Source organism: Amblyraja radiata, chromosome 34 (genome assembly GCF_010909765.2).
Source record: "Amblyraja radiata isolate CabotCenter1 chromosome 34, sAmbRad1.1.pri, whole genome shotgun sequence".
Taxonomy (NCBI): domain Eukaryota; kingdom Metazoa; phylum Chordata; class Chondrichthyes; order Rajiformes; family Rajidae; genus Amblyraja; species Amblyraja radiata.
In genome coordinates, this window is record NC_045989.1 from 26,567,692 (window position 1) to 26,582,083 (window position 14,392).

The following is a 14,392-nucleotide window of genomic DNA, read 5'->3' on the forward strand; positions in this document are numbered from 1 at the left end:
TTTAATTCTTTTGCTCCTTCAGCCACATCTGGGACCGAGTAATTAGGACCAATAATTCGAGAAAGACATCGGGCCAGAAATCCTTCTGCATCCACCCTCACACCAGTTATTGCAGCAACTGTAAATGTAATTGGGGTTGTCTTTGTGTCATTTTATAGGTGGATTCTGTTGTGTTTAATGTTTGGGACATTGGAGGCGCTGCTAAAATGGCCACGGTGAACCAGTGTTTCTTCACGGAGAAGGCCCTGTATGTGGTGGTGTGGAACCTGGCTCTTGGTGAGGAAGCAGTGGCCAACTTACAGTCGTGGCTCCTCAACATTGAGGTAAGGCTCAGTACAGTATCTCAACTCTTTTTACACATTGCAATGATTTCTTTCCACTTCCAAACAAAAATGTGGTTGGATTATTCAGCGTATGATCAACCTCAGTGAGACCAAGCGCAGGCTTGGCGATCGCTTCGCACAACACCTCCACTCAGTTCGCATTAACCAACTTGATCTCCTGGTGGCTCAACACTTCAACTCCCCTCCCATTCCGAATCCGACCTTTCTGTCCTGGGCATCCTCCATGGCCAGAGTGAGGCCCACCACAAATTGGAGGAACAGCACCTCGTATTTCGCTTGGGTAGTTTACACCCCAGTGGTATAAACATTGGCTTCTCCAATTTCAGGTAGTCCCCCTCTCTCTCCCCTCTTCCCACTCCCCACATTCCCACCTCTCTCCCTCTCCCCAAACCCCCACCCCTCACCCCTCTCCCCCATCCCCACCTCTCACAGTGCCCACGTGCTCATTGCTCCAGCTGTGAAAGCCTCCCACACATCCATGTGGACTTGCAGTTCCTGGTCTCCTTTCACCAGGTCCCGTCCTGTGGTCATCCTCATCCTTTCCCATAACTACTCAGCCTGTCAGAGTGGTTGGTGCTCACTGTCTGAGACAGGCGCTTGCACCAACACTCCCACAGCTTACACTTCCTGACACAGTTCCAGTCCTGCCCTTCCTGCACATGACCGTCTGCAACTCGATCTGAAGGTTTTCCAGGATGCGTTAGACTCCCACCGCCTCCAATTACTGTGCATCTCCCTCATTCATCCCTTTGCTTATGTGTTCCTCGGTACACCTGCCTGTACATTTCTCTGTTGCTGTTTCCCTTCTTGCCCTGTTGACTCTCGCACCATTCTGTACATCTGCATTCTGCTTCTCTTTGCTCTTTCTCTCTTCCACTGAATATTATTTGTGAGTTTGAATTAGATTGCCAGCAGCAGGTGTGATGTTGAATGTTTACAGAGTGTGTCTGCTTGTGTTTTGCTCAAGGCCAAGGCTCCGAATGCCACTGTGATTGTGGTGGGAACTCACCTGGATTTGATCGACACCAAGTTCCGTACAGAGAGGTTGGCGACACTGCGCGCGTACATCCTGGCGTTGTGTCGTTCCCCGTCTGGGCCCCGAGCGAGCGGGTACCCTGACATCAGCTGCCGGAACCTACAGTGAGTCCAATCGTTCTTGTATTGATCTTCCCCCACCCACAACATCATGGTTACAGCATCAAAGGAGGCCATTCACTCTAGGGCTGCACGGTGGCGCAGCAGTAGAGCTACTGCCTCACAGCACCAGAGACCTGGGTTCGAGCCTGACTACAGGTGCTGTCTGTACGGAGTTTGTATGTTTTCTCTGTGACCTGCGTGGGATTTCTCCAGGAGCTCCAGTTTCCTCCAACGTGCAGGTTTGTAGGTTAATTGGATTCTGCAAATTGTCCTTCATGTGTAAGATAGAACTATTGTACGGGTGATCGCTCAGTGGGCTTAGACTCTAAACTAAACTAAACTAAATCCTTACTGATGCAATGCAAAAGCTATCCATAGCTCTGTAAATTCATCACTCATCCAGCACCTTATTGGACCCGACAGGTGAATCTGCTTCTGTATTCCAGTCCCTGATTACCTGCCAGACACCTTTATAGGGCTCTGGTGCAACCACAACACCACCAATAGCAATGGCTTTGATCTGCCAGCCATGGTTTTAGATTCCTCTATGACCTCTCGGCAGCCACAGAGAAAACGTTGTCAATGAACATAAAGATGTCCCTGCTCCCTAGATCCACCTGTAAATCTCTCCTCTATCCCACCTTCAACAGGAAATACTGTAAACACTCATCTGGTCAGGCAGCATCTGTGGAAAGAGAAAAGCAGATTAATCTTTGCACTGGATTCTGGCATTTGCAGGCTCTGACGTCTCCTCATTTATTCTCTGGGTTAAGTTACCATCTCTCGAAGGTCCTGTCCATGTCCCCAGCAGATGCAGTACTTCCTCTCTTGCTGAGATTAGTTCATAAATCATAGGAGAAGAATTAGGCTATTCGGCCCATCGAGTCTACTCCGCCATTCAATCAGGGCTGATCTATCTCTCAACTCCCCTTCTCCCCATAACCCCTGACACCCGGACTAATCAAGAATCTGCCAATCTCCGCCTTAAAAATACCCACTGAATCCCACAGATTCACCACCCTCTGACTAAAGAAATTCCTCCTCATCTTCCTGAAGGTACGTCCAGTTAGCATCAACACCAAATAGTTTTATGTGAATTGGTTTGAGATTCATTTTGTGTAAAGCTCAAAAACCAACGAGAATAGAAGTATTTCTCCTTCATTTGGAGCCAGTTGCTGCCAGGAGATAATAAGCTCCAATGTTGTTCTGAACTTCCCTTTACTGGGTGTTGCTGTTCAACATTTGAGAATGATTTGTGTTTCATTAATCCCAATAATCACAAACAAATGAGACAAATTCATTCAAGGGTGAGTTTAAAAGAACTGCATATTGCTGCCTATGCGGAGATATGGTTTGGGTTGCAACAAGCTAACTGTGTTGCTTCCTCAACAAGGATGTTATCAGAGTCTTCTGTCTTGTTCCTATCTTGTCTCTGATCTGATGAAAAGTCATTGCCCTGGAATATTCACCGTCCTCCCCTCTCCACAGATGCTGCCTTACCTGCTCCATCACTTCTCTTGTGTTTTTATGTTTTCAGCATCCGCAGTTTTGTTTTGTTGTTAATTTATTATAACTCTGTCGCTTAGTTCCTGTCCCGTCTGCTTTGGCAAACAGACCCAGATAGTTTGCTCAGCTAGCTGTGGATGATCACAGTGAATGGCAGTGCTGTCTATTGTGTTCCAAAGGGAATGACCATGACCTGTCCAAGCCTTCACCGTGAGCTAACGTTTCCATTCCTGGCAACATCTAGGCTCATTGCTGTCCGCTGCCTCCTGTAATCCCATCTACACCCTGGCCCCCTGTAATCCCATCTATACCCTGCCCTGTAATCCCATCTATACCCTGCCCTGTAATCCCATCTATACCCTGCCCTGTAATCCCATCTATACCCTGCCCTGTAATCCCATCTATACCCTGCCCTGTAATCCCATCTACACCCTGCCCTTTAATCCCATCTACACCCTGTAATCCCATCTACACCCTGCCCTGTAATCCCATCTACACCCTACACCCTGCCCTGTAATCCCATCTACACCCTGCCCTGTAATCCCATCTATACCCTGCCCTGTAATCCCATCTACACCCTACACCCTGCCCTGTAATCCCATCTATACCCTGCCCTGTAATCCCATCTATACCCTGCCCTGTAATCCCATCTACACCCTGCCCTGTAATCCCATCTATACCCTGCCCTGTAATCCCATCTACACCCTACACCCTGCCCTGTAATCCCATCTACACCCTGCCCTGTAATCCCATCTATACCCTGCCCTGTAATCCCATCTACACCCTGCCCTGTAATCCCATCTACACCCTACACCCTGCCCTGTAATCCCATCTATACCCTGCCCTGTAATCCCATCTACACCCTGTAATCCCATCTATACCCTGCCCTGTAATCCCATCTACACCCTTTAATCCCATCTACACCCTGTAATCCCATCTACACCCTGCCCTGTAATCCCATTTTTACTGTAATGTAGTGACCAGAACTGCATGCTCATTGTTCCCACAGTTAATGTTGCAATGTTTTCTTGCAGTGAATTATCGTGTAGAACCCTGGATGGGTTGGACGGGCTTCGTAAACTGATCTTTCAAGTTGCGTGTGGCATGAGAGACGCAGGGAGTGTAACGACTTCACAGAAGCTGGTGGGAAGATTGGTGAGTAACTGCTTTGTGGAGAGTGTGTAGGAAAGAACTGCAGACCCTGGTTTACACCGAATGTACACACAGAGTGCTGGAGTAACTCAGCGGGTCAGGCAGCATCTGTGGAGAACATGGATAAGTGACGTTTCACAGAGTGCTGGAGTAAAGGTCCTGTCCCACTTGGCCGTCATTTACGCAACAGGCCGGTCGTGACTGAGGCGCGCATCATCGTGCGTCAGCACAGCCGTCTGGAACGCTTGACGTCATTTGAATACCCAGTTTATGATATTTACCCAGTTTATGATATTTGTGGTGATTTTCTAAAATGCTCCAGTTTCTTGAGTGGTGCTAGCAATTGGAAAACTGCAAATGTAATGCCCCTGTTCAAAAAAAGAGGTGAATGAAAAGCAGCAAGCTGCAGACCAAATTAATATGTAGGAAGGAACTGCAGATGCTGGTTTAAAATGAAGATAGACACAAAATGCATGAGAAAATGTAGAACCAGCATGTGATTGCTGGTTGGTGTGGACTTGATGGGCTGAAGGGCCTGTTTCCATGCTGTATCTCTAAACCACAGTAAACTAATCAGAGGGGGGTCGTGACCTCCCCCTGTGCTGAAAAATTCCTTTGACCCCTGTTCCAGATACCCAGGAGTTACCTCAAGCTACGGACCGCAGTTGTAGAGGAGCAGCAGAGACGGAGTGACCACGATGAGGTCCAGTACATAACTGACCAGCAGCTGCAAGAGATGGTGCCGCACACTCCGGGCAATGACATCAACGACTTTGAGGACCTGCAGGCTGGTAATTGTGTGGGTGTTTCCACATCCTGGCAGAGAGATTCAGCAACAAGCCCTTCCACCCACCCAATGCCTCATGCCCATCAACAACATGGCAACACCCTAACCCTAACCCTTCCATTTCCTCCCCACATTGTTCCACTCACTCACACACTGGGGGTAATTGGCCAGATACCAACCTGCACCTTGTTGACATGTGAGAGCATCCGGAACATCCGGAGGAAGGTCACGGGGTCACGGGAAGAGTGCGTACACTCCACATGGGCGGTCCGGAGGTCAGGGTTCAACCTGGCTCACTGGTGCTCTGAGGTACACCTCTACTACCTGTGGCACCTGATCAGGTGAAACCCAAGTCCTTTCATGTTGTTTCACTCAACCTTCTTCTGACACTGATTTTTCGGCAAAATCATGAAATCCTCAAATGAAATCAGTTCCCTTCCAACAGGAATCAAATATTGCAAGAAAGACATTTAGTGACACAGCACGAAAACAGGCCCTTCAGCCCATCAAGTTCACACTGACCAGCGATCACCCGTTCACACTAGTTCTACAGTATTTTATCTCACTCCCTACACACTCGGGGCAATTTACAGAAGCCAATTAACCCACAAACCTGCACGTCTTTGGGATGTGGGGGGAAACTGGAGCACCTGGAGAAACCCACGTGGTCACAGGGAGAATGTGCAAACTCCGCACAGACAGCACCAGAGGTCGGGATCAAACCCTTGTCTCTGGTTCTGTGAGGCAGCAGCTCTACCCGCTGCACCACTGTGCCGCCCACAGAGGTGAGTGGCCAAGATTATGCTGAATAATTTCTGCTTGTTTGGCAGCTCTCGCCTTCCTGATTGAAACAGGCGCAGTCCTGCACTTCCCAGACACAAGCCATGGGCTGCGCAATCTCTACTTCCTGCATCCCGTCTGGCTCTCCGAATGCTTGGAGAAGATTATCAATATCAAGGCGTCACGATCCCTCGCCATGAACGGAGTGATCCGGTTGACGGAGCTGCGAAAACTGCTGTTGGGGACGGGCTTCACGCAGCAGACCGAGGAACAGTACTTGCAGTTCCTGGCCAAGTTTGAGATCGCCCTTCCCATCGCCAATGACAGGTACACTACGCTCATCTTTGTGCTCACGTTTGCACGATTAACAATTAATTGTCACCATTAATGTGTAGGACGGAACTGCAGATGCTGGTTTACACTGAAGATAGACACAAAATGCTGGAGTAACTCAGCGGGACAGGCAGCATTTCATGATCATAAGTGATAGGAGCAGAATCAGGCTGTTGGGCCCACAAGTCTACTCCGCCATTCAATCATGGCTGATCTATCTCTCCCTCCTAAAAGATACTCAGTCTGAAGAAGGGTCTCGACACGAAACGACACCCATTCCTTCTCTCCAGCGATGCTGCCTGTCTGATGCTGCCTGTCCCGCTGAGTTACTCCAGCATTTTGTGTCTATCTTCAGTTTAAACCAGCATGAACACGTTATGCCTCAACACTGGTCAATGTGAGATTTACAACAACATTTCATGAGATACATGGATACGATTGGTTTGGAGGGATATTGGCCAAATGCGGGCAGGTGGGACAAGTGCAGCTGGGACATGTTGGTCAGTGTGGACAAGTATGGGCCAAAGGGCCTGTTTCCACGCTGTAAGACTGAAGTGAAAGCTGGTGATGCAGGTGGTGACATGTTGGCATGGCGACTGGCTGGCTACCAGGACTCAGTGGGCAGAATAAATCTTTGTCTGTTGGGATACAATGACTGGAGTGTCGCGTCTGGACTTCGACTTTCTCCAATTTAAATAGACAGGAAAAAGGCTCATTGCTGAGGTTGCTGGATTGGCAGGTGACAGGTAGGTAGAAAATTGATTTTGAAAAGAACATTAAGAGGATACAAGGGGATATCGATAGGTTCAGCAAGTGGGCAAAGATGTGGCTAATGGAGTGTAATGTAAATGGAGAAATGAGAAAGGTGAAATTGTCTAGCTTGGTTAAGGCAATTAAAGAACGTATTTGGTTGAGATTTTGAGAGAATGCAGAGATCTGAATTGCAGAAGGATCTAGTGCCCAACTTGCCTTTTACAGGTAATTTAGGAAGCTGTCGGGATGCGGGGGGGATTGAATACAAAAGTAAGGAGAATTCTTTAGTTCAAAGGGAACTAGTGAGGTTCCATCTGGAAGAGGGTGTGCAGTAGTGGTTTGCTAATTTAAGGACTATGTTCCAGGTAGCTTTAGTGGACTGATACCTGGAACGGTTGACTATCGGGCTTTAGATGAGGGATGTCCATAGGTCGGGTGTGGTGTGCACATTCCTCGTAAGAGAATCTCGAATGGGGGTCAACAGTTTAAGAGACAGCTGAGGTGAATCATTCCTCCTCAGATGGTGGAGAATCTTCTCGATAAAGGATGGTGGAGCAGGGATTGAATATTTTCAAGGCGGGGTAGATGGATACTTGAGAAGATAGGGATTGCTGCAGGTGAACTTTCACCAGGCTAATGCAAACCATGCATCTGTCCCCAGCTACCTCCTCCCTCACCTACTGCCGTCCAAGCCGGGCATCGACAGCAGCAAGCTGCATCAGCCGGGCAACTGCACCATTCAGAGGCTTTTCAAGATGAATTTTGTGCCCATTGGTTTCTGGCAACGGTTTATCGCCCGAATTTTGATCAGCCTTTCGGACATGGATGCACAGGTATGTCTCCCCTCCTCTACCTCATCTACCTCCTCTACCTCCTGTCTCCCCTCCACATGTCACTCCTCCTCTCTCCTAATCTTACACCCTTTTGTCCTTTTTACATCTCAAACCTTTGTCCAATCATCTGCTACTAAACATCCCTCTCCCGATCCACATATCACTGGCCAGGCTTTCTCCCCCCTGCGATCAGTCTGAAGAATGGTCTCAACCCGAAACGTCACCTATCCATGTTCTCCAGAGATGTTGCCTGAGCCGCTGAGTTAAGTTGCTGTCCCACTTGGGCGACCTAATCTGCGAGTTTAGAAGAGTGTCTTCGACCTTCAAACTCGCAGCATGGTCGACACGTGGTCCTATGAGGTCACTGGAACTCTCCTTCATGCTCGAGGGAAGTTCCCGAATACTTGTGGCCTCTGCTAGGTCACGGAAAATGTTCAGCATGTTGAAAAATGTACCGCGAGTAAAATCTGGTCTTGTAGTGAAGTGGAGCGGGGTCACTATTTAGTTACAGGCAGTCGAGGGCAGCCGTAGGGAATCTCCTTCGCTGACCGGGCATTTTGATTGGTTCATTGGAGTTTTCAGGACCAAGGAAAACCGACCGGTAAGTAAAATGCCCGCTAAACTTTATTATACTTCTTTAAAGTGTCACCACTCCTTCTCCCCCCCCCCTCCGTGCTCTCTAAAGGACTTACCGTTACTGTGCAGCCTTTTTACCTTCCTCTTCATCGCGGGTGAGAATTTTAGACAGCGCTCCCCCGCTTTCGGACGCGGTCGGACGATGCAGCTCGCGGTTTCAAGGCGGACGGTCAATCCACGCGAGCGCCCTCGAGCTTGAATGCCGACGACATCTTCTGAACGCGCGGATTAGGTCGCCCAAGTGGGACAGCAACTTAACTCCAGCATTCTGTGCAACGTCACCTATCCATGTTCTCCAGAGATGCTGTCTGACCCACTGAGTTACTCCAGCACTCTGTGCAACGTCACCTATCCATGTTCTCCAGAGATGCTGTCTGACCCACTGAGTTACTCCAGCACGCCGTGTGTTTTTTGCTGATGAACCAGCATCTGCAGTTCTGTGCTTCCCCATTGAGCCGATGATATGTGTGGCTTCTTTCTTGACCAGCTTGTTGAAAATGAGAAGAATGTGAAGCGGTACAGAGGGAGCCTGGCTTCAGTTTACAGCTTCACCGGGACCCGCCGCCGAAACCGCTGCAGCACCTTCCGCGTGAAACGGAACCAAACCATCTACTGGCAAGAAGGTTTGCAGCTGACCTACATGGGGGGCTGCCTCAGGTAATCAGCTACTCCATCAGCTCTCGGCACGTGCCCAGCTGTCACCCTTGATCCTCAACAACTCTCCCCCTTCCTGCAGCGTCGAATCCTCAGAGATGAACTGGAAAAGGAAGAAAAGTGCTGGAATAAAAATCGTTTGCCAGTCGGAAACGCGAGACTTCTCAGCCGTGGCCTTCATCACTGATCACGTCAACTCTCTGATTGACCAGTGGTTTCCAGGTGAGTTCCCAGAGCTTGGTGTGAAGTGTTGACTCGTCATGCTCTTGTTGACAAGACTGAAGGTCATGAGATCCCTGAAGACCACTGACACCATGAGCCTCTGTGGCATTGAGTGAGACTTTATGCAAAGCCCAGCGATGAACATAAACAGTTATTGTTTGTCCACATTTTCCCGTTTCCTGCCAGTGCCTGGTCATCAACAACAGTTAGTGTGTGTGGACAGATCCAGCATCTTGTTTAGTAAGGGGGAGTCGAGAGGCTTTGGGACGAGGGGTCATGAGGGGTCACTACCCAGCGGGGGGTCAGCGTTATAGCGGTGTGTCTGGCCGGAGGCCACTCACCAAACCCAGTCGACCAGAAGGTGCTGGTCAAGGGGCAGCTCACCCCCCCGCCCCGTCCCGTCCAGTCCTGTCCATCCCATCCTGCAGCGGAAGTTTCCTGGCCCATTGACTCTGTCCCAGCTCCCTGCAGGAGTGGCCAACCTACCTGTACCACAGACCTGTAATTATTTAACCCAATATTACCAAGCCAATAGTTCATAAATGTTTAAACATCATTTCAGTATCTTTGCTTTGTGGATATGAGGCTCCATATTAGTGTGGTGGAGGGTTAACCCTTTGTGTACCCCACAGCTCTGACAGCTACAGAATCAGATGGGAGCCCGCTGGTTGAGCAGTACGTTCCCTGCCCTCACTGCTCACTCCCGGACACACAGCGAGGGCAGGCACATCTCCAGGGACAAGACCCACACTACTTCAGCATGGAGGACTGTCTCCTCACTGCCATTGAGCACACGGACATCTCTTGTCCAAACCACCCCGCCACCCCCGTGCCTCTCGATGAGTTGGTCCCAGAGATCTTCATGACCGACTTCCCATCACGGTAAGTGTGGGATGTTGCAGGAATAACGACGTTAGTGTGTGTGGACAGATCCAGCATCTGTCCACACACATCTGTCCACACACATCTGTCCACACACATCTGTCCACACACATCTGTCCACACACCCATGGAATGACCACGAAGATGCAAGGATACAAACAAAGCCACAGTACCCAAACTAAGAACCCCCCCCAGGGGACACGCGTGCGCAACGTAACTTCCTCCAGGAGCGGACTCGACAAACACCGACATAGATCTCATCTACAGTACGGAACCCCGGCCTGCATCGGCATTGGAACTGGATCCAGGGCTGACTGCTCCTGAATAGATGTGATTAGTATGGGTGTCAGGGGAGAAGGCAGGAGAATGGGGTTGGGAGGGAGAGATAGATCAGCCATGATTGAATGGTGGTGTAGATTCGATGGGCCGAATGACCTCATTGTCTGCCTAAGTGGTATGATCTTATGAATGAACGAGAATTGTTCTGGTAGAGAGCTAGAACGGGTGCAATGGGCAGAAGGGTCTCCTTCAGTACTGGAACCACTCTCTGATCCAGCTCCTCCATGTTGACAACTGGTTGGCATCTTGTGGACATCTTGTTTATTACCTGAGCAGTTCACTGCAACGTCCTTGTTGTAACTATATTTAATACTGTTTAACAGGTTATTTCTGGATGTGAACTGTTTGGAACAAAAAGAAACCTCAGACCATATCCTGGGTCAGGGAGGGAGTGGAGCGATCGTGTACAAAGCCAAGTACAATAAGATACCGGTAGCAATCAAGAAGTTTCATTTCAAAAATTACCAAGCACTATCTGGTAATTCTCGCACAGGTAAACTTGCTAAAAAGCTCCATAACTTGCATTGCAATACAACAAATGTCATCTTTGGTGCTGAGTTTTACTTCTTTACAAAATAATATTGATGCAATGTAGGTGGGATTGGTGGGGTCAAGGAAGAGATCTCGGATTCAAAGGCTCGCACAGTTACAGACAAAAACACTTGCTGATACCAACAGCTGACACAGAAGCTCGCCGTTATACCACATTTATACTTACACAGATTTACCGCCTGGACCTACCTGATCTCAAGGTTGCCAAACACTTTAACCCCCCCTCCTATTCCCACACTGACCTTTCTGTCCTGGGCCTCCTCCATTGTCAGAGTAAGGCCCAGTGCAAATTGGAGGAACAGCCCCCCATATTTTGCTTGAGCAGCTCACAGCCCAGTGGTATGAACATTGACTTCTATAACTTCAAGTAACCCCTGCATCCCCCTCCCTCCATCCCTCCCCCACCCTAGTTGTACCAGCTTCAAAGTCGTCTTGTTGAGTCTCATTGTCTGTGACTTTCTCACCTCGCCCACAGCTAACACTGGCCGGTTTCCTTAATCATCGTTACTTTTTTGTATATCTTTCATTCGTTTGTTCTAAATCTCTCTACATCACCGTACATATTTCTCGTTTCCCTTTACCCTGACGCTCAGTCTGAAGAAGGGTCTCAACCCAAGATGTCACCTATTCCTTTTCTCCAGAGATGCTGCCTGAGTCGCTGAGTTACTCCAGCACTCTGTGTCTATCTTCGGTGTAAACCCATACCATACATATTCCTTGAAGGCAGAAAAACAGGACGGGGAAAGTGACCCCGTCCCCGATCCCAGTTTGGTCAAAGACAAACACTTACAATTTGACCAAAAACAGCAGTAACCTGAGGTTGGAGAAATGTTAGAATTCAACACAACAGCAGCTAGTCATTGATGAGCCAAGATACAAGAGTGAGCTGGTGAGATACAGACTCTAAAAGCTGCTTTGCAACATTTATATGGGTTCCTTACACTGTGACAGGGGATGTATTAAGGAATTAGAACATAGTAATGAACTTAAATAAATTATTTGTACCTGTTGTCATGGAAGAAGCCACGATAAAGGGTAACCATGGAGATCTGCATCTCGGGTGTCCACGGAGATGAAACCTATAATTTTTAAATGTTGAAGAAATTAATGGGGCCAAAGTTGTTAAAAATCCTCACTACCTATTGCCCATCATTCCCAGGTTTTGGAAAGTGGTCCAAGCCCTGTCTCTCATTAACTAATTCTACCATTGATGCAGCATCCTCATGTAGATAGATCCCTGGTCCCTGCTGTCCGCAGTAACAGAGGTCCACTGTGTACTCTCACTAGATTCGATGTTGCGGCACCTGGAGGCGCTGGAGGTGATGCGGAGTTTCTCAGAGTTCCGCCAGGAGAGCAGCATCCTGCACACGCTGCAGCACCCGTGCATCGTGTCCCTGGTCGGCCTCTGCATACACCCACTCTGCTTCGCTCTAGAGCTCGCCCCCTTGGGCAGCCTCAACAACGTGCTCAAACAGCACTCGAAAGGTAACAGAACACACACACCAGCAGCCAACTGCATGTGTGGAAAATGCTTCCAGAAACGGCCAATACTGGGAATGTGAGGACTTTCAGAGGGTGTCAATAGCTGTGGGGAGAAGGCAGGAGAATGGGGTTAGGAGGGAGAGATAGATCAGCCATGATTGAATGGCAGGTTAAACTTGATGGGCCGAATGGCCTAATTCCACAAATCTTATGACGGAATTAGCAGCGCTGTGCGATGGAAATTAAATGTTCAAAGACACACGTGGGTTTGCTATTTGCAGTGAATAGTGATCAGCTTGTTTAGGAGCGGTGACTAGCCCACGCGGACATTTGTTTCTGGAACTTTGTGTCACACACACGAGATGGTGGGTGTGTGGAACGAGTTGCCAGAGGAGGTCGTTCAGGCAGAAACTATAATAACATTTAAAAGACATTTGGCCAGGTGCATGGATAGGGATGAGTGTAGATGGGGCATGTTGGTCAGCATGGGCCAACTGGGCAAATGGCCTTTGTTTCCATGCTGGGTGACGGTGCATGGATAGGGACGAGTGTAGATGGGGCATGTTGGTCAGCATGGGCCAACTGGGCAAATGGCCTTTGTTTCCATGCTAGGTGACCCTATAACTGATGCGCTACAATGCTGAGAACTATATTCTACACTCTGTATCTTCCCCTTTGCTCTACCTGTTGTACTTGAGTTTGACGATTATATTCATGTATAGTATTATCTGATTTGATTGGAAAGCGTGTACCTTGACTGGTGCTGTGAAGGTAGATTAACCATCTCCTCTACAACAGGGACCTCCTTCATGCCCCTGGGCCACATGCTGACCTACAGAATTGCCTACCAGATTGCTCTGGGCCTGGCCTATCTCCACAGGAAGAAGATCATCTTCTGTGACCTGAAGTCTGATAATGTCCTGGTTTGGTCTCTGGACGTCTCCTGCCCCATCAACGTCAAGCTCTCTGACTACGGTGTGAGCCGACAGTCCTTTCATGAGGGGGCTCTGGGGATAGAAGGCACTCCGGGTTATCAGGCCCCAGAAATCCTGCCCGGGATTGTTTACGATGAAAAGGTATGAAACCAAACGCCTCGCTCAACAAACATGCTTTAAAAATGTTGATCAAATGTAATCGAGCAGTTTACAGTAAAATCACCAGCTCTGGTGACCTGTGTGAGCGCTGGTACACGGGGTATTGACAGTGTTGGTACACGGGGTATTAACAGTGTTGGTACACGGGGTATTGACAGTGTTGGTACACGGGGTATTGACAGTGTTGGTACACGGGGTATTGACAGTGTTGGTACACGGGCTGTGAGTGTTGGTACACGGGCTGTGAGTGTTGGTACACGGGGTATTGACAGTGTGGGTACACGGGGTATTGACAGTGTTGGTACACGGGGTATTGAGTGTTGGTGCACTTGCTGGTCTGGACTCCTGTTCCATTACCACTGTGTGACCTGTTCCTCCCACCCTCCCAGGTGGACCTGTTCTCGTTCGGCATGGTCCTGTACGAGCTGCTGTCTGGACAGCGACCGATCCTTGGCCACCACCAGGTGCAGATTGTGAAGAAACTGTCCAAAGGTATCCGACCTCTGCTGGGATCGCTGGAGGAGGTGCAGTTCCACCCGATGCAGAGCCTGATGATCGAGTGCTGGGACACAAAGCCGGAGAAGGTAAAGAAATGCCAGGTAGAGCCGCTGCCTCACACTGCCAGAGACCCGGGTTCAATCCCGACCTCAGGTGCTGTCTGTGTGGAGTTTGCTGATCAATGGTCAGCATGGACTCAGTGGGCCGAAGGGTCTGTTTCCATGCTGTATTTCTGAACTACTAAAGGGGCATCAGAAATGACAGCAGGAGTCTGAAAACCCACCGACTGAAGGTGCAGAACAGGCAAACAAAGATGGAATTTAACAAAGAATTCAGTCGGTCTCAGCGTGGTGAATATCAGAGTTACTAGTATCTTTGGTGAATATTCTGTCCAAAAGACATTTATGG

The 14,392-nt window shown here is 49.0% G+C and overlaps 1 protein-coding gene across 6 annotated transcripts in view; it reads left to right on the forward strand.

Annotated features, from left to right (window-relative positions):
• The window catches only part of lrrk1 (leucine rich repeat kinase 1), a 53,640-nt gene that overhangs the window by 32,775 nt on the left and 6,473 nt on the right, over nucleotides 1–14,392 (forward strand). For all 6 annotated transcript variants that reach the window (XM_033050533.1, XM_033050537.1, XM_033050539.1 and 3 more), the window contains 13 exons: nucleotides 159–323; nucleotides 1,312–1,484; nucleotides 4,022–4,142; nucleotides 4,771–4,930; nucleotides 5,757–6,033; nucleotides 7,454–7,625; nucleotides 8,749–8,918; nucleotides 8,998–9,137; nucleotides 9,770–10,019; nucleotides 10,682–10,851; nucleotides 12,198–12,395; nucleotides 13,191–13,468; nucleotides 13,876–14,070. In XM_033050533.1, the coding sequence (XP_032906424.1) occupies nucleotides 159–323; nucleotides 1,312–1,484; nucleotides 4,022–4,142; nucleotides 4,771–4,930; nucleotides 5,757–6,033; nucleotides 7,454–7,625; nucleotides 8,749–8,918; nucleotides 8,998–9,137; nucleotides 9,770–10,019; nucleotides 10,682–10,851; nucleotides 12,198–12,395; nucleotides 13,191–13,468; nucleotides 13,876–14,070 (2,469 nt within the window). The remainder of the gene's footprint in view (nucleotides 1–158; nucleotides 324–1,311; nucleotides 1,485–4,021; nucleotides 4,143–4,770; nucleotides 4,931–5,756; nucleotides 6,034–7,453; nucleotides 7,626–8,748; nucleotides 8,919–8,997; nucleotides 9,138–9,769; nucleotides 10,020–10,681; nucleotides 10,852–12,197; nucleotides 12,396–13,190; nucleotides 13,469–13,875; nucleotides 14,071–14,392) is intronic.